Source organism: Nilaparvata lugens, chromosome 1, assembly GCF_014356525.2.
Source record: "Nilaparvata lugens isolate BPH chromosome 1, ASM1435652v1, whole genome shotgun sequence".
In the NCBI taxonomy this organism is placed as follows: domain Eukaryota; kingdom Metazoa; phylum Arthropoda; class Insecta; order Hemiptera; family Delphacidae; genus Nilaparvata; species Nilaparvata lugens.
The window spans coordinates 34,671,440-34,695,506 of record NC_052504.1 but is presented as its reverse complement, the minus strand read 5'-3'; the positions used below and the strand labels follow the sequence as shown (position 1 = coordinate 34,695,506).

The 24,067-nt window shown below is 34.2% G+C and overlaps 1 protein-coding gene across 4 annotated transcripts in view; it reads left to right on the top strand.

The window, feature by feature from the left end:
* Window positions 1–24,067, top strand: part of LOC111051847 (beta-arrestin-1) — an 83,199-nt gene that overhangs the window by 30,431 nt on the left and 28,701 nt on the right. For all 4 annotated transcript variants that reach the window (XM_039420100.1, XM_039420093.1, XM_039420104.1 and 1 more), the window contains exons 2-7: window positions 9,720–9,811; window positions 15,351–15,381; window positions 16,060–16,120; window positions 17,038–17,231; window positions 17,825–18,003; window positions 20,108–20,243. In XM_039420100.1, the coding sequence (XP_039276034.1) occupies window positions 9,777–9,811; window positions 15,351–15,381; window positions 16,060–16,120; window positions 17,038–17,231; window positions 17,825–18,003; window positions 20,108–20,243 (636 nt within the window). In that variant the 5' untranslated portion in view covers window positions 9,720–9,776. The remainder of the gene's footprint in view (window positions 1–9,719; window positions 9,812–15,350; window positions 15,382–16,059; window positions 16,121–17,037; window positions 17,232–17,824; window positions 18,004–20,107; window positions 20,244–24,067) is intronic.

The following is a 24,067-nucleotide window of genomic DNA, read 5'->3' as shown; positions in this document are numbered from 1 at the left end:
TACTGCGAGCATTCTTTTGGACGTTTAGAGCTTGGGAGTGGCTGGATTTGTGATTTACGTCTGCCTAGATTACAGTACTCTCAAGATGAAGTCTTGATAATTCAAACTTTTTTCAAACCACATTGCATTTCATTGGCTTTTCATGGCTGATAAAAAGTCTTATTCTTACTGAATTCAAGTTCAATAAATCATTTATACATTTCGTCGGAGTGATGTTATTTCTCCTATGCTCAAAATCTCTCTTGGTGTAAATTCTTCTTAATGATAGTTCTTGTCTAATCCAATGAAAAAAAAAACTGCAAGTTTATTAGCAGGTGAAGTGAAATCTTGTCTAGTTTGTGTGTCGTATTATTTTAGCAGCGAGGAAAGGCGCCTGCCTTATCATTAAACGCGCGCTGATGAAAGCGTCCTTGCGTCACGGGAAGCGTCATTATGCAACTTTCGACCCCTCGTTTAATAATCGCTCAATTTAGGGGCCGACTAGAGTAAGTGAGTGAGAGGAGGGCGCAATTAGAATTTCAATGGAATAAACATCGGTGTCGGATGGACGTGGGACCCTTGTACTTTTTGTCACATTTCATATTGCAACAACGTTCCATAAAATATTTGGAACATGCCATTCAATTCGAAGAGGATATTACTCGTATCTCCCTTTTTACAGAGGGATCAAAAACTTGTAGGATAGTTGAAACTGGGTTTTTTCAGTTCTTTCATGTTGACTGAATTATGCATTTTTAATGCTTCTTTTTATCACTGGATAAGTCGTAAAAAAGCATAAACATTTATTATTCGTTATTGAGAGCTGTTTAGCTCTTTTCCAGACCACAATAATATTGGAGATAGACTTTTTCTTGATAAACAATTGAGATTCATCTAGGAAACAATCAATTTTGATTTAGAATCTTCTTTTTAAAGAAGGTAATGATTAATTTCCGAGAAAGAAAGAGTAATGCTTCATTTTTATAATGATATATCTTCCGGGAAAGAAAAAAGTATCTGGAAACTGAATTAGTGGTGTGATTAGAACGAGGTTTTCATCTGAGAAAGGGTTTAAAGACTTATTTTTAGGTCAAACTAAAAATGTTTGTGGTGGTCGTAAATATTACGGCGTTGGGTGGGTGTGCGTTGCTGAGTTAAATCCCTTAAATGTGGGAGGGGGAGGTACGCTTCTCGCCGCCACCAATATCCCACGTAAAGATCCTACGGCTTAAGCCTTTATCCTAGTAATATATTCTCAACAGTGCTAGAGCCAATGACTGAAACACGTATCTGCTAAAAATATTGACGGCGAGAATAATCCAACGATTCACGTGTGCTCTGCATCAAAACAAAATGAAATTTATGATTGTCACTATTGCAAACATGAATTTCCACATTTAAATGGTTGTCAGTTCTTTCGGAAAATGGTGTCTCGAATCCCTGTTTTTATCGTAAATTAGATAAATATTAATAATGTGAACCTCTGGAAGGTTTTTCTTATTTCATGATAGTATCATCTCAATCTTATTTGCTGTGTTCATTGTTGAGCAAATGATAATTCATGCTATTGTAGAGTACTCAATTTATATCAGATTCATTAAATATTTGGAAAAATAATCATAGTTTTAGAAAATTTTAGCTCTTGATAATGATTTAAAAGTTATATTATAAATGATCTGTATTCCTTATAAGGTTAAACTCAAATTTAATAATTCTATAGTTAATCATGTTCTGTGTTCATCATTCAGCCATTTAACCATTTTCGTCATATGAGGGATCATAGGTATTCAACTCCAATCAAAATTTGTAGGATTGTAAAAACACTGTTATTTAAGAGATATATTAATTCTCATTTGTATGAAATGCTTTGGAAGAATACCACTCAGTGAAAAAAAAATGTAGGAAACCCCTGACTGACATTCAGTAAAATCTTATTTCTGTAATTTTTAATTGATTTGCATAATCTTATACAATAATTGGAAAGAGCAGCCCCAGGAAAATTACTGCGTAATATCAATTTACAAATATGTTGGCCTGAGCTAAATTTCTGATTGTACTAAGCCACTTCTATCAACCTACAGCTCAACCTACACCTCCTGCATCTCAATCCATGCTATCCGACATTCAATATAGCCTCAATATTATGCAGCTCTTAATTATACAGTATGTATTGTGTATCACATTCGATTCCGAAACAGTATTTCTGCCATCATATTGTTATTATATCACATCATTCAAAATGCACTCAGCAAGTCAGTTTTGTTCCTGAGTTTCCGTAATTGAATGCAAATCGATATCCTCGGCTGGATTGCCTCAATTTCAGGCGCCTCAATAGTTAGTGGGTGGGTGGTAATGGGATAACTTGCATACTATAGGCATATCGTGTGTCAAATTACTATGTAGTGAGTCATTCGAACTTCCTGTCTGCCACCTGCCACCCTCCCCCCCCACCACGCACACTTGCTTCATACTGTCACCATCGCTGACCGCTTGACTGGTGTTGAAATCATACTCTCCATTTATCCCATCCCTTGATTCACACCCCATACTTATGACAATCAACAATTCCAATGTTCTATGATAATAGTATTTATTTTTCAAATGCAATCACAGGGGTAGGAACAGTACAGATCCATTCTGCCAGCTCATCGTCGAGATCATGATATTTTTCATAGACAGATTTCAACTTTCAAGTTAGAGTTTTCTGTTTACCAAAAACCATCCTTACATCTTTCATAATTATGTTTCAATTTCAAAATATTGAATTTTTTTAGAGTTTTAAAGTCTACTGGTAAAATTTTTCTTAATTTTTTTTAGGTAATTGATATGTTCATACATTTAACATCAACCCGTTTATTTATTCAACTTTGTCAGATTGAAATATTTTCACTCGTCTGTATAATTATATTATAGATACAATTCTGGCATGCTCAGTCAACATCTTATTTTAATTTTTTATCAGTATGAGTATTCTTGGAAGGGAGGAAGGGTGAAAGTACGTTATTCTCTATTCTATTCTTCTCAATGTCTCTTGAAAATTCTAATCTAAATCCACCTCATTTCACATCTGTGAACACAATTTCACAGTTGGTAAGTTGGTTCATACGGTTATTTTTCTACTCCTTGAAGTATTATGTGTCTAGTTTACAGTATGAATGGAGGTACACCTCTGACTCCTGATGTGTATGTGTTTTTCCCAGGCTATGAGACACCTCCTGTCTGGATACCCAATCTTTTTCTTCCCATGGAGGGCTGTTCATTCAGCTGATCTTAGGGATTTCAAGGTTCAAGGAATTTCAAGGGATTTCAAGGAATCTTTTCGACTAAATATTCAACTTGGACTTTTTCTGTTTCTCATCTTAGTGCAGAAGATATCTTCATTCTCAAGATCTGTTTAGAAATATTGTGGTAGGTGTATGTTTGTTTCATTGAACGCCAGATAAGTATGAGGAAAAAGATATATTCGAAGCCATGTGTATTGGTTTGAGCTAGACTGGATTGAAGCTAGCCTAATCCTAAAAATAGTTCCACTTCAACTCAGAAGCGTGGCTGGAACTCGAGATTTTTATTTTAGTTATTGATATACAGCGTCTCTCCAATTGAGAGACTGCCTGCACTGATTTGGCTTCAAAGTTTGCTCTGCTCTTGAAATAGAGCTCAGACTTGCATTGTAGTTATGTAACAACACTTGCACATTGCTATACTTGTTTTGACGCAGTCAATTCAATCACTATAACTACTTACTGTATATACTATAATATAGATTTTGAAATGAAATTAGCTTTTCTTTGAGTACAGAGTATGCATTTCTCTTGAAGATCACTTTGTTTTACAAAAGATCGCTCATCTCCAACCTTATTTTTCAATTTAATTTGAATCATGATCAATCCGCCTTCTTGTTAACAAAGCCGGACATTCTATTATCTATATAATATTATGAATAGACTATTGGCTACCCACTGTAACAAGAACCAACCCCCTACACTCAGACGAATAGTCTTGTAGGGGTATTCCAGTAAAACATGCTCTGTAATACAATGTATCTGTATTTTGTATGGAATAAAAGAATATTTGAATTTGAATAATTTTAGATTCTTATTGTAAATAGAAGAGAACGATTGATTGGATGCGTTAGAAGTTTTCAGTTTCATATATTTTCATCAGTTGACCAATGTAAGTTGAATCAACCTGTATGAAATTGTCCCTCTTCCAATTACATTGGTTCACAATAATTTGGGTTGTTATTCTCTTTTTGAATTCTGTCACTCATTTGAGATTTATTCCATCTTTCTTGCTGACCTGAAGCCGTTTGTATACGATCAATTTTTTTCTCCAATGAATCTTATCACACTCATGGACAAAACTGAAATTCGAAATTCTTGTCCAATATCTAAGTAATTTTCATTTTTGCACTTCATTATTAAATTCTAATAGACGTTTTCCTCCGTCTCTGGGATAGTTTGTTCTGGAATGATCCTGTCCATTATATATCTATAATTTTCTCAAATTTAATAAATTAATCAATCCAATATACTGTAATTCCCGTTCGAATTGCAATTCGCTTCAGGTCACGCTGAACCTTCTATCGTTACAAATCTGACGGAGAATCCAATTTCCATTAGCAACACAACTGAGATAATATTGTAGTAGTGCACTGCATTTGATAACCATTTACATCCATCTGTTTGTTATCAGTCGGTGCTTTCTATAATTGATGGTTCCATTAAAGTTTATGACAGCGTTGAAGCCAATTGGTCCAAATCATGGCGAATGAATCGTGCAAAAAGCTGCAACCTAATTTGGACAGCGAACAGAGTGGACGGTAGATTATCGACGAAATTGAATGATAGATTGGTAACCACACTGCACCGCAGTACACAATCAAGTTAGATGGCACTTCATTCGGTTTCTCGTGTTCATTCATCACTGATTGGTTTCATTGGACGCCTGTTTGTGGTCCATCCAACAATCATTATTGTTGTGGTCAACACTTCTGTCAGACAAACTTCATGTATTGTGCTGTAATAATAGTAGACTGAATGTATTTTTTGACCTTGGTCGACAAGGAAAATTGTATCCAGATGATTTGAATACTATGGTCGGTTCAACGGCTGTTGATAACATCCTTGCCAGTCCCATCTACAACTTCTTACACGATAGGGAAAGACTTTGGCTAAGGGATGACTGAGACCGATGAAAAGATGAGCAGGCTACTACCATTATTAAATAGTTATATTACTAAATAACCGTGTGGTGGAAAACATTACAATTACAGTTCAATGCACCAACTATTGTCATTATATTACCATTTTAAAATATTTACATTCTTGCATTAAAAGTGGCAAATTCTTACAAATTAGTTATACAGAGTTAGCATAAATTATTGAACACATTTCATAGGTGAATAAAAACAAAAATGTATTACCGCATTTATGTGTTATACCTACAATAGTGTAATACCAGCCCTAGGTTGACGAATATTGTGAGCCTTGTCTGATTGCTCTTCCAATTGAGTAGACAAAACAAAACAAGAAAAGACTTGTCATTTAAATTTTATATCACTCTTTAGCCCAGTGTTCGGAATAGAAACAATTTTTGACGAAAGCCTGTTCTATCTTTCTATGCCAGTTAATTATCCATTTCTGTCATTGCTGTAATAATATGAATAATTGATGAATTTTCTAGAATAGGCTCTTTATGAGTGTCGAACACTGTATTGTCGGTCCCTTCTGAACTTTAATTGAATAAGTGGCTTGTGTCAATGACCGTGTATAACTACCACTCTGTCATGCAACATCATTCTCTTCCATCTTATTCTCCCCCCCCCCTTTCGAACCATCACAACTGTTTGAATGGTATTTCAATATTTTTACATCTCGAACAATGAATTGTTCGTCTCCTATTGAGCAAATTTATATTGAGTTCGTCTCCTATTGAGTTCTGTTTATCTCCAAATAGGCCTATGTAAAATTAAAAATACAGAGTGACAAGGGCTCTTAGTAGAAGTTTGTAGGTACAGCTCAATTTTCATTTTCAAAAGAAACAACAAATATGTAATAGATGACAAATATGATAAAAAAACAAACATTTTTACCAAATTTAATATAATAAGCTATAAACATTTAATAAGCTACAAACATTTTTACCAAATTTAATATAATAAGCTATGCCATCTATATAATAAGAGAGAGTAGGGTTGTGTTTGTTCGTTTGTTCGCATCAAAACATGTCAACTTGTGGATTGCATACCGGAAAAACGGGAATGATTTAGATCTCCAAATTTTGCACTTATATTCTAAAAATATCAATCTCGTGCACCTGGAAGCCCAAATTTCGATTTTCCTTCTATTGAATTTAGATTTTTCAGAATTAATGTTCCCATTTCATAACAAAATTAAAAAATCACCAAATCATATGGTCGAAATTAAAAAAGTAACATCTGTTTCTATTATTGCTTTCTACTTGATACCACTTAACCTCAATAATATTGTTTTGATATTTGATAAATATTTTTAATAATAATAATGATGATATTTTTATTATAGATATAATAATAGTATTGTTTTGATAATTAATAAATATTTTCATTTTCACAAACTCTGTATAATAATATGGTGAATAGGAATCGGCTGCATCAAAGAAATTATCTCAAAAACATCTGTTTAGAAAAAATACAGTTTTGAAACTTCGTTTTCCTGATGCAATGAAATGCATACACGTGGTATGGATTATTTATTTTTCAGCTATAGTGAGGTCCACGTTATAATGACAGTATTTGATCAACTTTGGTTTTGCTATCCTTGTCTATCATTCGACAAAGCCGGTGGTACTATCCTTTTCTAGGTCCACAACGATGCCAATTATGTTTTTGACAGTGTAGAAGTATAATTAATTAATGCAGAGAATCGGCATCGCTATTCTCCTATCTTTATCCACTGCCATTATAACGTGGACCTCACAATAGAACAGTTTTTCGAGAAAATGCTAAATAAACGTCTAAAGTTTCATCAATGCTGTATCGGCAATATGGAAACCCATGCAGTTAATAATATGTCTTTGAATAAATGTGTTGATATTTACATAAAGAAATTATTCTCTTCCATTTTTATTAAATTAAAATTCCAAAATTATTCGAGCCCTGATAGAATGACTGACTCACTGTACAGTCAGTCGAAAATATTGGAATAAGGGGTATTTTGGCAAGCTGAGCAAAAAAATAAGGTCATATGCACCTTTTCGTTATATCTTCAAATGAAAAATGAGTTTTGTGGGTTGTCAAAACTCCCTCTGAAAGGGAAACTACTCAAATTATTCTATCTTTTAGTAAAATAACAATGACCATCCATCCATCTATTATATTCTATACTATAATAAAGGAAAGAACTGGATTATACACGTATACAGGTATAAAGTATAGGAAAATTATATTGGACGCATCATCACGTCTGAACTACTGGACTGATTAACTTGATTAACTTGCATATAGATTCTTGCTCAACCGAGGATGGTTATAGACCTATTTCAAACACTTCAAGATTTGATTACATAAAGTTTTCAGACTGTCAAGTTTTCAATTATTTGCCATGCTTCCAGTTGTTGTATAGAAGCAGCAGAACATTTCTCTTGAAAGGGAAATTAGAAGATAGGTATGATTGGATATCCATTTCGAATGATAAAAACAGATTTTCCGTTGCACCCAAATTTTTTCCGCCATTTTGAATCCAACTTCTTTTTTTAAATTCAAATGCGGTCATATTCCGATACAGGATTTCCAGAGAAAAGGTATGTTGAAAAACGCACATCGATATCTCAAACCTTTCAAAATTTATTCTCATTCATTTCCTTTATTATAGTATAGAAGATGATAGATAGATGGATATATCATCCATCTATCTATCATCTTTTATACTATAGTAGAGGAAAAAGCTGGCTTAAACACGTATATACGTGTAAAGGATAGAAGAATTATGTTTGATGCATCATCACATCTGAACTACTGGACTGATTTACTTGAAATGCTGCATATAAATTCTTAATTAACCGAGGATTTTTATAAGCCTTTTTTCAATTCTTCTAGATTTTACTACATCAAGTTTTTAAATAGACCCCTGCGAAGCACGGGTTACCTGCTAGTAACATAAATTATAAACACATCTAATCTTTCAAAAATTTAAAACTTACGACAGTAGTAGCCTACCACGAATTAAGGAGTACCCTTGAAGTTGTTATTTACTCCATAATAGTACATACCATGAATTGGGGAAGAAAATTAACGAAGGATTACAAAATATTGTAAAATAATAGGAGCTTCCAAGAATAGAATCAAATCTCATGTTTCATAGGAAATTCTTCTGATTGCATAACATGTGTGATTTGATGATGATTTATCAAAACATGAAATCCTATTTATTATTCCATCAGGCATTGAACTTGTGTTGCATCGTGTTTTGCCTACGGGAAAGCCGAGATGGGTTTTGAATATCCTGTATCGAGGCTCACTCACTCCTGAGGCGAATTTCCATCAACTATTCCTTACAAATGCCAGACTAAAGACTTTGTGTGCGTGTTTTGTTGTCTCTAAACCAATTCAGCATTCGCTGCTTCTTGGAGTGATGAGAGGTAAGCGGCAGTCGACCGCACCCAGTTCTTCATCAAAATTTCATTCTTCGTTTATCACACGAAGCCCTTTCCCTTCCCTTTTGCCCGGTGCCTGTTTGCGTTGCCCGTTTCCCTCGGGTCGTTTTCATTTCATTTCATGCAGCAATGAGTCTCTTTTAAGGCGCTCGCTCATCATCTGTGCTTGCACTGCTCTGCTCTGCACAGGTACAAGCAATCACCCAAGACATATAGCCTTGTAAAGGTACCATCTTATGACAAGTCGTAAGTTAATGGCGCGTCTGAATTGCATAATAGAGAAGTAGAATTCTAAATATTATTAAGATGAATGGTAATTCATGACTTGTCTGTGATCACATTCAATCTATTTATATAATAGCGAGCACTTAATCGTCCATTCATTCACTCACTCATCAACAGAATTGAAACATTACTGAGCCAAAAGCTCAGATGGTCCTGCTGGTCTTATTCTCAACTGATTGAACTGATATACGAAATTTTGAAAAATGAAAATGTGCCGTACTCGAACACCCAAGACTCCTCATCTCCAGTGATCAATTTTCTCATCACACTGCTTTGCGCAAGGGAGCATTGCATTGCATTTTGAATTCTGACGCGTCACAAAAACGTGTCTCACAGAAATGCCGGGCAGGACGGAGCAACTAGCACTGGCTCCAAGTCGAATGTCTTCACAATACCCACCACCACCACCAATAGTCTTACACCTCCGCTGAACCCTCGAATGTATAATGGCAAGGGAAAAGAATAATTGACATTACTTCCCGGACATGGCATGTACCGTATTTATATTCTAATGAATACTCACCAGAACGTAAGGCTGTTTGATTCTTGTTTTAATAGAGTCGCAATAATCGGCAGTTGTTTACACCTAGTGCATGAATTCAGATCATCTATCATCTCATTACCCATGCATAAGCTCAAGTTGACAAAAATGCGGGTATCATTAAGCAAAAAATTCGAGATTGTTTATCCTGGTTGGTGAAAATCAAGTATTTGTAGCGTATATGGAAACTATAATTTATTCAATAACAAAAACCTTTTTGGATGTTACGAATCCTTTCAATAACTTGGGAATTAATGTTGTATTTTGTTTGTAATTTCAGCGCGGCGTGGAGGGGGCTGGACCCCCCGCGGAGGGCGCAGTGCCCCCTAGTCCTGAAATGGAAGACCCGGGCAATAAACGGCAGGCTACCAGGTGAGCAGTTGCTTTGTAAGATTTGCCTCCTGTTGGGGACCTCCTGCGAATATTATTAATTCGGTACCAGGCCCAAGAAGTAATTAGTCGAATATGCGGATCAATCATCCGACAAAGCTGGAGATGCCACTTCCATTACTGGCTCTTCCGCCAATCGAATCGCGTCAACTCCACTAATATAAGCCTACTGAAATTTGTTGTTTTTGTTACACTAGAACTGAGGTCAATAGGACAATTTGTATCATCGAATTGAATTGAGGTAACAGAATAAGCAAACATCGAAGTAGATATTATATTTTTTCCACAGAATCAAAAATTTATTCGTTTCAATATTAGTTAAAATACAAAAATTTCATATATTCAATTACAAATAATGTTGCTCGGCATAGTCGTTGGTCAGGGTGAATGCTTCTGGTCAGATCCACTAATAATAGTTAGGCCTACCAGTTTGAAAGTCACTTTTCGGTGGCTCTCAACATCATCCTTCGCTTATCATTACCCAAGCTTAAGCCTGAATCGTGGATAGTGATCATCATCCTCAGTGAACGAATGTGGATGTAGGCTAAACATTAACATATTTTTAAAATATAATATGATTCTTATCAATCACAACATCAACAAAGCTTGCAACAAGAATCAACAATCTCAAGTGTAAAAGATTGATTAAAATATCTGTCGAACAATGAATATTTCTATAACAATTGAAAGAATGAAGTGTTGACATCTATATCGATATCAACCTCGATAACTGAAAAATACAAAGAATTGTTGTTTTAGAGCAGTTTTTCTAGTAAGTCTAAAAATTGCTCTATGTGCCTTTGTTTTGGTTTTGAGACTTTAATTTTACTGATTGTGATAAAGTTTTACGAGTTCCGCATGCAAATGGAAAAATGGATACTAAACTCTCAAACAATGTAATGACAATAAAATACAGTTGAAGTAGATAAATTGTATTAGTGCGCACCTCATTAATCAAATAGTAATGGGCGTTGGCGTTGATGAGCCAAGCGATCCGCTAAATCTCAATTGATGCAGTGTGTGATTCAAATTTCAATACAAGGCAGTGGTTGTTCGTTCGGATATTGGAAACCAGATGTGGTTTCGGTTCTGGTTTTCAATATCAGCCTTGGGGCGCCCGGTCATTAATCGTCGGATAATTGAGGGCCCGTGGAGGCGCCACTTTGAACTGTCAGCTGTCAGCATTCCTTATAAATAACATTAATGCTTCTTATTCGACCAATGCTGACAGTTTAAAGTGAATGTCGCTATAGGCTGTTGTGGTGCTAGCATCGACCAATAGGAGCAGGCGAAATTATTTGTCTTCATTAAATGAAGAGCGGACTCGCGTCATTTCCTGCAATTTATTGGTGGTGGTGGCTCCCCTGTTGTGGTGGGGGGGGGGAGCACACATTCGTTGGATTGTTGTCTCTATCATCATAACTTCTCTCTATGAAATTCCGCTGCCTTTCTTTGGCCCGTCCGCCAGTCATCAATGTTTCCTCTCCATTATACTGCACACCTTGTCCAACGTTTAATTATCTCAATTGGAAAGGGAGTGTGAAATGAGTATGATAATTTATGTAAATTACAGGAAACGCGTGCTCGGTTGGTAGAAAAAACAATCAAAACTCGCTCATGCTGCAAATAAACAAGCTTTGCTGTGATTGATATGCTCAAATTTCAATGCTGAAAAGTGTGTATTATTGCAGTGGATGATTCCTATCAACCAAACCCTTGAATTCTAAATTCACTTTTATGTTCTATATCCCTAAAAACGAATTTGATTACTGTCGAATAAAAACTTTAGATTTCGAACTCATTTCATGCCAATATTTGAATACATATTGATATTCTGGAACACTTTCCATAATTGAAACATAAACAAATTCTATTGTCAATTTCACTGTATTGATCAAATTCTTGAAAAAACATTCTTGAATGTAGAGGATTCAACAGTAAAAACTGAAGATGTGTTTTTTCAACACGAATCTGCAGCCGTGTGAGTTAATTAATAAAGTGGGATTGACAAAAGAACCAGTGTTTTTCCAGTAATTACGTAAATGTAGAAATCTTCATTCCCGCTTCAAATTTTTCCAACCCAATTTTTTATATACAAAGATACATGCTTGAAGATACTTTTTTCTTGTTTCGTGCGATGTCGTTTATGCATCAGGGTCTTGTTCTTATAGTAACTTTTTTAATACCTATTAAGTATTATAAATCAAGTCTGTATCTATTCTGTGAATGAATTCCCATATTACCAGACCATAAAATTCTATTTGAATCAAAGGTTTCTATTAGAGGACCAACACCTACTCATTTAGAGGACTTCTTATTAGAGGTCCTACCAATATCATAATTTTATATCAGCCTTTCGAAATTAAGTGTTGAGAGGAATCTCCAAATAAGTAGGTTCCTTACACCTTTGAAAATTGAGAAGAAAGACTCTATGTGTTTCCTGAAAATTTCTGATTGGGGATTAAAGATAACAATACATATTCAATATGGTCTCTCTGCTACGGTGAACTTTGCAACTAGATTTTGCCCAACTCGACAGTCAGCGCTTGATAATTTTCTTACAAACCTTCCACAAAAAATGTGAAGATAACTGGGATAAACACCTTATCAGACCACGATGCTCAACTTTTAGAATACAAAAATGGAGAAGAGAAAAGAAATAATAATAGTTTAATTAGAATAAAAACCCGGACATTCTCCAAAACAAATATGGAGAGATTTAAGAATCTATTGTCTTTACAAAACTGGATCGATGTATTTAATGCAAAGGTAGAAGATAAATATAATGAATTTTATAGTACCTTTGTATATTACTTCAATGAATCATTTCCTGTAGTCAACAAAATAAAAAGGACTGAGAGTGGGATTAAGTGGATAACACCTGAACTAAGAGAGCTAAGAAAGAAAATTAGTAGTGAATGCTGTAGAGCAAGAATTGTCAGTAATTTTGAGTCAATGGAAGACATCCGTAGAGAAAAACGTCAATACAGAGAAAAATTGAGATCTGCAAAAGAAATGTATTTCAAGTGGTTTATTGAAAGTTCGAAGAATCCTACCAAATGCACATGGAATGTAGTGAATTCTCTAACAGGTAAAAACTATACAACCGGCCATGATTTGGAGATTGAGCATAATGAAAGACTCTACAAGGATCCAACAGAAAAAGCTGTTTAATGAGTATTTCACAGAAAGTCATTCATCCCCTCAAGACCACAGATGAGAATATATTTCATGACAAAACTGAATCCTCATTCCGACCAAGCCAAGTGGATGACAAGGAAATGTTCAATATAATAGGATCATTTTCAAATCAAAGATCGTGTGGATATTTGATGAAGTCCCAATATCAGTAAATGTAGTGAATTCCTCATTTATCTCTGGAATCTACACTGAACTTTTGAAAATCACCAAAGTAACTCCTATCCACAAGAAAGGAGATAGGAACAAACTCAGTAATTTCAGACCGATCACAGAGCCATCAGTCTTTTCTAAAATATTTGATAGAGCAATGAGTAATAGACTTATGGAGCACCTGACTAAATACAATTTGATTGACGAGGAACAGCATGGTTTTCAGCGAAAAAAATCAGTAATGACTGCAGCGGTCTGTAGTATTGAATGGATTATTGAGCAGGTTGACACAGGTCGTTGTACAGCATCAATTCTGATGGACCTAACCAAAGCTTTCGAGTCGGTGTCTCATTGTATACTGCTTCAGAAGCTGCATTCATGTGGGGTGACTGGTAGACATCCACAGTGGATGCGATCCTATATTTTCAATAGAACGCAATATGTGACAGTGAGAAGAAGGATCAATGATAGATTTGAAGTCTTCAAATCGGAACTAAGAAGGGTGACTTATACAAGGTGTTCCTCAAGGGTCTATTTTAGACCCTATCCTCTTCATCATTTACTTGAAGGATCTTCCTTTAGTTTTGTTACCGCGAAACTCACATGTGCAGCTGTGTATATATGCTGACGATACCACACTGAATGTGGCTGGTGATTCAGAGGAAGGGCTTGAGGAGCGCGCTAATGTAGCTCTGCTTCAGATTGTCGAATTCTTCAAGGATCATTGTCTAAGACTGAATACAATTAAATGTGAGGCCATACAGTTATCAGCTGGAATTCGCGAGAGTGAGGAGACTGATTTCGCCGTTGATGGTCAATTGATTCAGGAATCCTCAAAGTCAAAGTTCCTGGGATTGACAATAGACCAACGATTGATTGTCTTGGAATTTCCACGTGGATGGTGTATTGAAGAAGATGAACTCTGGCCTCTATTCACTCAGGGTGTTGTCCAATAATTGCAGCCAGATAACACTGAGAATCATCTACTTCGCCAACATTCATTCTCACCTGTCTTTTGGAATAGGTCTCTATAGAGGAACATCTCTTGGAAACTTGAAAAAATTATATTACAGAAGCAGTTAGAATAATCTTAAGGTTAGGTTTCAGAGAATCTCTACGAGAAAAATTTAAAAGCCTCAACATCTTGACCGTTTATGGACACTGTATAATAGAATGTATTATTCTGACTCTAAAATTAAAAAATGAAGGATATGTCAATCATCAATATCATACTCGCTCAAGAAGAACGTATCCACTTCAAAAACATAGGAGGCAATTCTTTGAAAACGCCCCTCCTACATGGGAGCTAAGTTTTTCAATCGGTTGCCAATCAATATCAGAGAGAAGGATGGTGCAGATTTTAGAAAAGAATTGAAAAAATATTTAATTTCAATCAGTCCATATTGTATACAAGACTTCCTCAACTGATTATTGTGAATTATTATTTATATTGTATGAATGCAATGATAAATAAAGAACTATTTGATTTGATTTGAAAAATAAGTTGGTATTCACCAGATAATGATCATGATCATAGGTCGTTTGAAGGTTGTTTTTCATAAACGATGTATAAGGAATTTGTGCTTGATCGGGAGAATTGCGCTGCGCGTTCTGTACCTACCGAATAAAGGTAAAGTCGGTGCTAGCATCTCAAGGGGCTTCAGTTGCTCATCTCGGTTTCCGCCTGACTTATTTCGACGTGAATTGAGCGCAATTTCACGCTAGTTAGGTTTGTCACATCGATCGAATGCGCCAACCAACTCCTATACACTACTTTTTAAGGTTTTCTGTCACTTATATTTTATTCTATTGACAAGTTAATGAGATATTATTAGCACAAGTTATTTCTCTTCCATCTTTTCAAGCACATTCAAATTGCATACTCCCACGTTTGTAACAAATGTATCCGAATCAAGATAAAAATTTACGTGAAAGATTTATAAATGAACTGCCGAAATTAAAAAAAAAAAATTGTAAAAGAAGAGTAGGTGTTGTACTGAAATGGTGCGATAGTTATTTTAAGTAGTATATGAAATTATCTAAGAAATATGATAAGTAGGTGAGTTCATTATTATTAAAAACGTTATTCATTCAGTAAGTAGCATGACTCCTTACTGTTGATCGAATTATCATTGACAAATTTATTTTATCTAATATTTTTATTTTTCAGGGTATTTAAGAAAAGCTCCCCAAATGGAAAGGTGAGTGAAAACATTATATTTTATCAAGAAATAGTCCATTAAACACTTTATTATTCATCACATTCACTTCGAATGATGTTTAGTTCAACGTGATATCAATAGTAAATATTCGTGGTATTGTAATATACTGTAAGTATTAAAATCTTTTGAGCTCATAGCCGTGATAGAAATTTGCCTATTTAGTTCATTGATTACCATTCACCATACTTAACTGATAATAGTGTTCATTTTATTTGCAAAAATCATCAAATAAAAGTTATTAAATATTCAAATGACTCGACTTAGTTATGAACGTGAAATTATAGTGTCCAACCTCATTGGAAAAAAGATTTTGATTCTCAAGAAAGCTTCTTAATTCATACGTCTTTATAAAATACTTCAACAAGAAATGAGTTACTACACAATAGCAATGTCTAGTATTTTGTAAATATCTCATAGATTACATCTAAAATACTATACTTTAATAATGGTATAGCAATAGGAACTATTTTCTTATTGTTTGTGTTCTAACAAGACGTGGTATGTCTTTTTTTTCCAATAATTTTATAATTTTGTGATCTTATCATTGATGAATAAATAAATATTTAAGGAGTTATTTTAACAAGTTGTTATAACAACAATTTAAATTATCTTTCCACGTCTTTTCCACTTTTTTACACTTTTATTTCGATTTTTCAGATTACGGTTTATCTTGGGAAAAGAGACTTCGTCGATCACATTTCAAATGTTGATCCAATTGGTGAGATACTGAAACTATTCTATTTATGTGTTACACTTTTTCTTGATAAGAACATTTCTAATTTCTTATTCTCTATTCGCAAGTATCCTTCCAAACTCAATATATGGAGTAATTTGAAGAAATTATGTCATTTCGTTACCTGAATACTATAAAGATGATTGGAATGATATTAGTTGATTATTACACTTTATCATGAAAATGAAATGAAAGTCTGTTTCTATTTTGTATTTCTAAGACTACTACAAAATAGAGCGTAATAAGGGTAATCTTTTTTTTGTTAATTGATGTCCGGAGAATTGAGTAATTTATTATTTATTATTTTACAATGGGATGAATGATAATACAATGAAGTTAGAGTTATGAATGAATAAAAATTATAGGTTATGCTATCCACTTGAATTGATTTCAGATGAAAAACATTGTTCCAATAACACTGGGATGTGTTTTTCCAAATACTCTTGAAATTCAAAATTTAAATAGATAAGATTAATCAAAGAGTGTCGAATTCCACCCACACTTTTTGTTCCTAATCAGTAATGATTAGATGCTGTCAATTTCATTTAAAATTCTCCTATTCATCTTCTTTAATAATAAAGCAGGCCATTCACTATCCGATTTGTCGTCCAACATACAAAGTTGGATCCGACTTCGGACCGTAAATGGGATGTTAGAAGTCTTAGTCGAATCGACCTCAACTAGAGGTCCAAATCGAAGGTCCGACATCCGACTAGCCTTTGTTTTCCAGTCGGTGCGGTGACTCGTGAAATGATCCGACTAGTAGTCTTACTTGTAGTCCAATAGGTTAGACAACAGATCTTAAAGTGGATGGTCTGCTTAACAATATCCAATACACATGAAAAATATCTTGTAATCAGTTGAATTGAGGTAGTACCGTACTTGAGATGAGATTTTTTCAGATGGGGTTGTCTTAATAGACCCTGATTATGTGAAAGAGAGAAAAGTATTCGGCCATGTACTGGCTGCATTTCGCTATGGCCGTGAAGATCTGGATGTACTCGGATTGACATTCCGTAAGGATCTGTACCTAGCTGCTGAGCAAATATTTCCTCAAGAGAGCACATCCTCGAAAAGGCCTCTAACTAGGCTACAAGTAAGTTGACCTTATTCACTAATCACATTATTTTATCTTTCAAGTAATTTTATTGATTGTGACCCACATTATGATGTGTTCTATAAGCTGCCTCTCATTTATAAATGAACATTTCATGGATCTGAGGAATTTCATTTGAATGAAATCATTCCAAGAGAGATGAACAAATTTCAAATGAAATATTAGATGAACAAATGAAGAGAGATGTTTCAATATTTTGAACAAATTTGAATGGCAAGTTCGCAAATTTCCTTGTAAGCCTCAAACATGTTTTAGATCATATTAGTGTGGAGAGACACTATTTTTGCACATAATCAACTAAAAGATAATGGAAGAAGAATCTAAAACTTTACTGTCTGATTTTTTTAATTATTAATTCTAAGGAGCAAGTTCAAATTTCACAAAGCTCAGCGGTCTTTGGGTCGGTCTTGGGTTCGCTTCCCATTCCATTTGCCATTTATTGTTCATTATCCTCCACCTCATCACCCAAATTCAATTGTTGTTATCATCAGAATGAAGAAGTGTTCTCTTCACTTCCAAAACTTATGAATTTTGCGCTGCTTTAACGTGCGCTGTTGTGTGTGTGCTTGTAGGAACGACTCATGAAGAAGCTAGGGCCAAACGCTTACCCGTTCTATTTCGAGTTACCGCCGCATTGCCCCGCGTCAGTGACGCTGCAGCCGGCTCCCGGAGACACCGGCAAGCCCTGCGGCGTCGACTATGAGTTGAAAGCGTTTGTCGGCGAAACACAAGATGACAAACCTCATAAAAGGTATTTATTTTGAATTCGTTATCTAGACAGTTTCTCAGTTTGTGTGCCATGATTATGTACTTTCTTTATGTATGCTCATGTTTGGTCAGTTTGATACTAATCAGCCGTCACATTCAACTAGATGAGCCCTGGACTACTCTAGAGCCTCATTGGGTAGTTTCGAATTGGTAAATGTTGCCATTTCAGAATTTCTGCAAACTTGAATCTCTTCATGACTTTTCCTCTATGATTATTTTCAGGTCAGAAAATTATCATAATATATGAAGCACTCTTAGGCTCAACTCACACTTATGTGACTCAGGTCGAGAAGAGACTCGACTCTAGTCGATAGCATGTGTTTCTAAATGGCGACACCAGTCGATTCTAGCCCTCCGCGACGTCACCATTTGAAACTACATGCTCTCGACTAGAGTTGAGTCTCTTCTCGACCTGAGTCGCGTAAGTGTGAGTTGAGCCTCAGACCATAAAAATTGGAAATTCACCGATTATAGTTATCAAAGTGTAATGCAAAGTTGAGGCAAAAGAGAATATTTATCCATTTTGTTTGAGTGTATTTCGTAATTTTAACTGCTTAATCATGAAGTTATTTGAGTGCTGTATCTCTTTTATATCTTTCCAGAAAATGCTTTATTTCAATCATTTAGCTAATTTTCCTATTTCTGTTTTCTTTTTGTCTCTTGTGATAGATTAGATCAATCAATCTCTTATGTACTCATGTATTTCGTACTTTTAACTGCTTAACTACTTTGATTATCATCAAGTTATTTGATTGAGTGCTGTATTTCTTCTCTTTCCAGACGTGCTTTATTTCAATCAATAAGATATTTTTTTATTTCTCGTTGTCTCTCTTGATAGATCAGATCGATCAACGTCTTATTTACTAATTAATAGTTTTTGTATATAATGTTTATAAAACCCTCTTATACTTGAAATTGAAATATCGTTTCTATATTACATTGTATGATCACTCGAAACGTAAAATATAAAATCATCAGCATTCGAATAGCTAAAACTCAAATTTCAACTCATCATATCCACTGAAATAATGTTAATATTCCAATTGGTTTGTGTCTTTCAACTTTTGAATGGCATATTCAATTTATATTATATATTTTATATTTATTATTGAATAGATTAATTAATTAGAAATGTATATTCATGTTACAGTAACTTGTTTTTCGAGTGAAAAATATTGAATAACTACTGATTGATTAATGTCTCATTCCTTAACTATGATCATTTTTGACACTAGAGCCTAGTATTAATTAATTTACGTAATAATGCACAAATCATTAAATTGATTGGAAGAATAACTGGCACAGTCCAAAACTGTCCCTCCTCCGAATTTAGTATTGGAAATAAGCTTCAGTAGGCTATTGCATTTTTAATCCAGCCTAGATGGAATTATTTTAAATTTATAAACTGCCGTACCCGTACCTCACACCACACAAGTTTATGTCTTTGCTCTATTGCTGCTCTCTGAAACGCACTCCCAAAGGCATACTCCCAACTGAGAACTGCGTCATTTTCCAATTTGACTTCGAAATTAGTTTCTGATTCCTTCTTAGCTCTACTTGGTCTCATCATCAAGAGGATCACAAAGTCAGTTCAAATGGATTAAAAATAAACTTTAGAAAGTTATCAACTAACAATAATTATTGCGACATATAACATCTCTTTGTTACTCATTCTTATTTCTCATTACTCAAATCTCATTTCTTATTTGAATAAGTTTTGTCATAATCCTTTCCAGAGCTCAAGCTTGAGGCTTTTTGGAAGTGCCTGTATCATTATATATAATAATATATAAATAAAATAATCAAAAATAATGATACAGGCACTTCCAGAAAGCTATACTATAGAAAGCTGTATATTATAGTATAATGTAATTATATTGTATTATAATTATCATGTATATTTTTCAATACGGCAATAAATTATCTCATTTCATTTCAAAATATGAAAGTTTTTTTGTGTTTCATTGAATGAGTAAATATTTCTTTGACTATTTATTAACATTGTGAATGCATGATATATTCTGGAAACTGAGAAGTGAATACTTTAACTTATAAAATAGTTAATACGATTTAATTTCGGTTTTCAGGAATTCTGTACGGCTTGCAATTAGGAAAATAATGTATGCTCCGAGCAAACAAGGAGAACAACCGTCTGTAGAAGTTAGTAAAGAATTTATGATGAGTCCTAATAAACTGCATTTGGAAGCATCTCTGGATAAAGAGGTAACTTTTCAATTACAGATAGCACACACTCAAATTTTTAAATAAATACATTACAGGGTTAGTTCATAAATATTGGTATTGAGTGTCTCATCTTTTGATTAAGGTTCATGTCTTATGCAACCTGGGAGACAACCAATAAATTTTATTCCCATGTACGTTGGACTTTGTTTATATTTTTCCTTATTGTGTTTCTTTATTGTAAAATTATTTTCATTTCTTGTGTTGTAATTATGTATATCTACTTGCCGTGAGAATCTAGATTCGTTAGTTTTTATATATAATATTGTCCTATAAATGTACAGGCTGTGCACCGTCATGAACTTTAACTCACTGAAGAATGGCTTGCATGATTGCTCTCTATCAAGATTTAGAATTATTCTTATTGCTTCTTTTTGTAATAGGAGTATTTTATTTAAGTTTGAGATGCTTGTTCCTCCATACATTTCAACTCCATATAAAATGTGGGAGTGGATCATTGCAAAGTACACTGCTTTTAACGTTTCTAAGTTCGAAATTTTTGCTAGTCGTCTCAGCGCGAAAATTCCTGAGCTTAATTTTTTACATATTTTTTGAATGTGAACGGACCAACTAAGTGTGTTTTCAAGATATAGACCTAAAAATTTGATTTCTTCCTTATTATTTACGGAATTAAGTTGTTTTACCTCTGAATTTCTGCAAGTAAAATGGAGGAACTTTGTTTTGTTATCATTAAGTAGCAGATGTCTATGATTTAGGTACTTTTTAGTTGATGATATAGAATTGTTACATTTAATTTCTGTTGTGTTCCAGTCCTTATCAGCAATGCACATACTTATATCGTCAGCGTATAAGCATAATTTACTATTTTCAACTAAATCGCACATATATTTAGGCAACCCCCCTAAGTAGCACAGAAACAAAAATGGACCTAACACCGATCCTTGTGGTACAGAATAGTTATTACATTTTAAGTTTGATCCAATATTGTACTGATTTTTATTGCTTGTATACTTTATATTTACATACTGTTGCCGTCCTTCTAGATATGACTTGATCCAGCTAAGCTCTTTACCTCTAATTCCGTAATTTTGAAGTTTATTTAATAATAATTAATGATTCACACTGTCAAATGCTTTGGTTAAATCCAGGAATGCTCCTACAGTATCTAATCCCTCATCTAAGTTTTCTAAAATGTTTTCTATGAACTCTATCAAAGCAGTAATGGTTGACCTGTTTTTTCTATAGCCATGTTGTTCTTTGTCAAGTATACCATTAGTTTCAAAATAATCAATTAACTGAACTAGTACACACTTTTCAAATGTTGAGAGGATCAGATGGATCTCCTTTCTTATATGCTGGTATTACTTTTGATATTTTTAATTCGTTTGGGTACACTCCAGTTATAATTGAGGCATTGATTACGTGCAAAAAAGGTTTGATGAGTGATGACTTAGCATCCTTGATTATTTTTATTGGTATGTCATCATAGCCGGCTGACCACTTTGGTTTTATCGAATCTATTATTTTACTTAAGTCCTTCTCTTCAATTGTATTACATCTAAATGATAATTTTGTAACTTTTTCATTTTTCTCATCTGTTATGTCACTTTTGGTTAGATAAGGGATGACATGAGTGTCAACCATCCCTACAAAATCAATGTTTAGCATGTTTGAAATTTTATACGGATCATCTATGTCTATACCATTCTCTTTAAGTACAATATTTTTAATAACTTTCTTGTCCTTTTTGTTTGTTGTTTTATTGTTAACTATTTGCCATATTGTTCTGTTTACATTTGTTGATTTTTTTATTTTTGAGTCAATATAATTCTTTTTTTTGTAGAGGATAATTCTTTTTAGATGCTCTTTATGTACTTTTATAGTTTTCTTTAAGTTTATATTACTTTGGTCTTTCCTGTATCGCTGATGCATTTCAATTAGCCTTTTATGTTCGTCGACAATCTCATTATCAATCCACTTATTACTAAATTGTTTCGCTCTTACTATTCTACCAACGGAAAGTGAAGATCAAAATAATATTTGAGCAAATTGTTAAAGTATGAAAATTTGTTTTCTACAGGACTCTGATAAAGCTCAGTCCAATCCAATTTATCTAGATCATTTATAAAGCGCTGAATTTGGGACTTCCCAAACTTCCTACCCATTGTTTTAGTCTTTAAACCTTCACACTTATTATTTGTGTTTAAAATATGGAAAATTTGTCCATCGTGGTCTGATAGAGCTGTTATCAAACATTCCACTTTAATAGAAGTTTTGTTGAGACTGGTAATGAAATTGTCGATTGCTGATTTACAAGTTTCAGTTATTCTAGTAGGTATTTCTATAGTATGTCTAAATCCATTCATATTCATTACATTTATAAAATCTAATTTCTTTTTACCCTCCCTCAAAACATCCACATTGAAATCTCCTCCGATTACAACATTCTGGTTAATTTTGCTAATTTCTACTAAAAATTTATTCAATTTATCAAGAAACACTTCTATATCCTCTGAAGGAGTTCTATCCAGCTACAATGTATTTTTTCTTACCTATTTTTATTTCTATCATACATGTTTCAAAGATTTTATCATCATTAATAACAGTTATTGCCTTTACCATAATGTTTTTGCATTCAACTAGCTCTTCAGATACTAATATTAAAACTCCTCCCCCCTTAAACGACTTTCTTACATACCAACTCATACAGGAATATCCTGGTATTTTGATTCTTTGAATTTCATTTTCATCTAATTTATGTTCAGTTACTATTACGATATCCGGTTTTAATTCCTGCAATGTGATTATTAGGGAGTCTATTCTTGACTCCAAGTGCTGGATGTTTTGATTGAAGATTATTACATTATTTGTAAACTTACTTTTTGCATTAATAGTTTCATTTTCCCTACTTCTATAATTATGTTTTTTAGTTCCCACCGTTTCTACGGGAGAGTTCCTCCATTCACTGTTAATCTTAAAAAACTATTATCATTGAGAGGTATTTCCTGGACAGTTTCATGGTTTCCTGGCTTATTTGTAAGAGTCTCATTAATAATTTCACTTGCAGAATTTCCTCTTGCCATTCGTGTTAATGACTGGATGACTTTTAGACTGTACGGAGATTTAAGTTCCGGAGAGCCATACCCCAGGAAGGGGCTGGAAATGTTGAGCTCCTGGCAACCTGAAGCCAGAGAATCGCTGCATGTTAGTCCCCAGTCACCAATGCCGCCGAGATTCTCTGGAAGATGCGACACCCGACCCATTATTGGAGTCGAAGTTGAAGACGTATCTTGTTGGTGCATGCACTCTCCTCTCTCGCTCCCGACACCAACAGAGGCGGTCTCCTCCCCACAGCCAGTAGTGTCCAGTGCTGAATCTGAGATCGCAGTTCCTGCAGTCGATGAAAGCACAAATGCAGTCTGTTTCCTCATTTTTGACTCACTTGCATTTAAGTAGGGCTCCAAAACTGATTGATTGTGAATACAGGATTCATTCGTTTTAATTATTTCGAAGATGTTTTTAGCTGTAGCTCTTTTCCCATTTTTGTTTAAATGCAATCCATGCCTTGTGTGACAATATCTCTCCAACAGATGCAAGTCAAGGATGTTGACATGACTATTGTGCGCTGCAAACTTCCTGATTATAAAATTGTATTCCTGGATAATTTCATTCTCCAAGCCATCCTCTCTCAAATCAAACCTTTGTGGAATCGTTGCAAGTATCAAATTGGTATGATTCAATACCGCTATTTGTTTTTCCAGGTTAGTTGCGAATTTCATGAACACTTTTCGGTCTCGACAATAAGTCCTCGGATTTATATTGTTTGTACCTCCTATCACAATAAT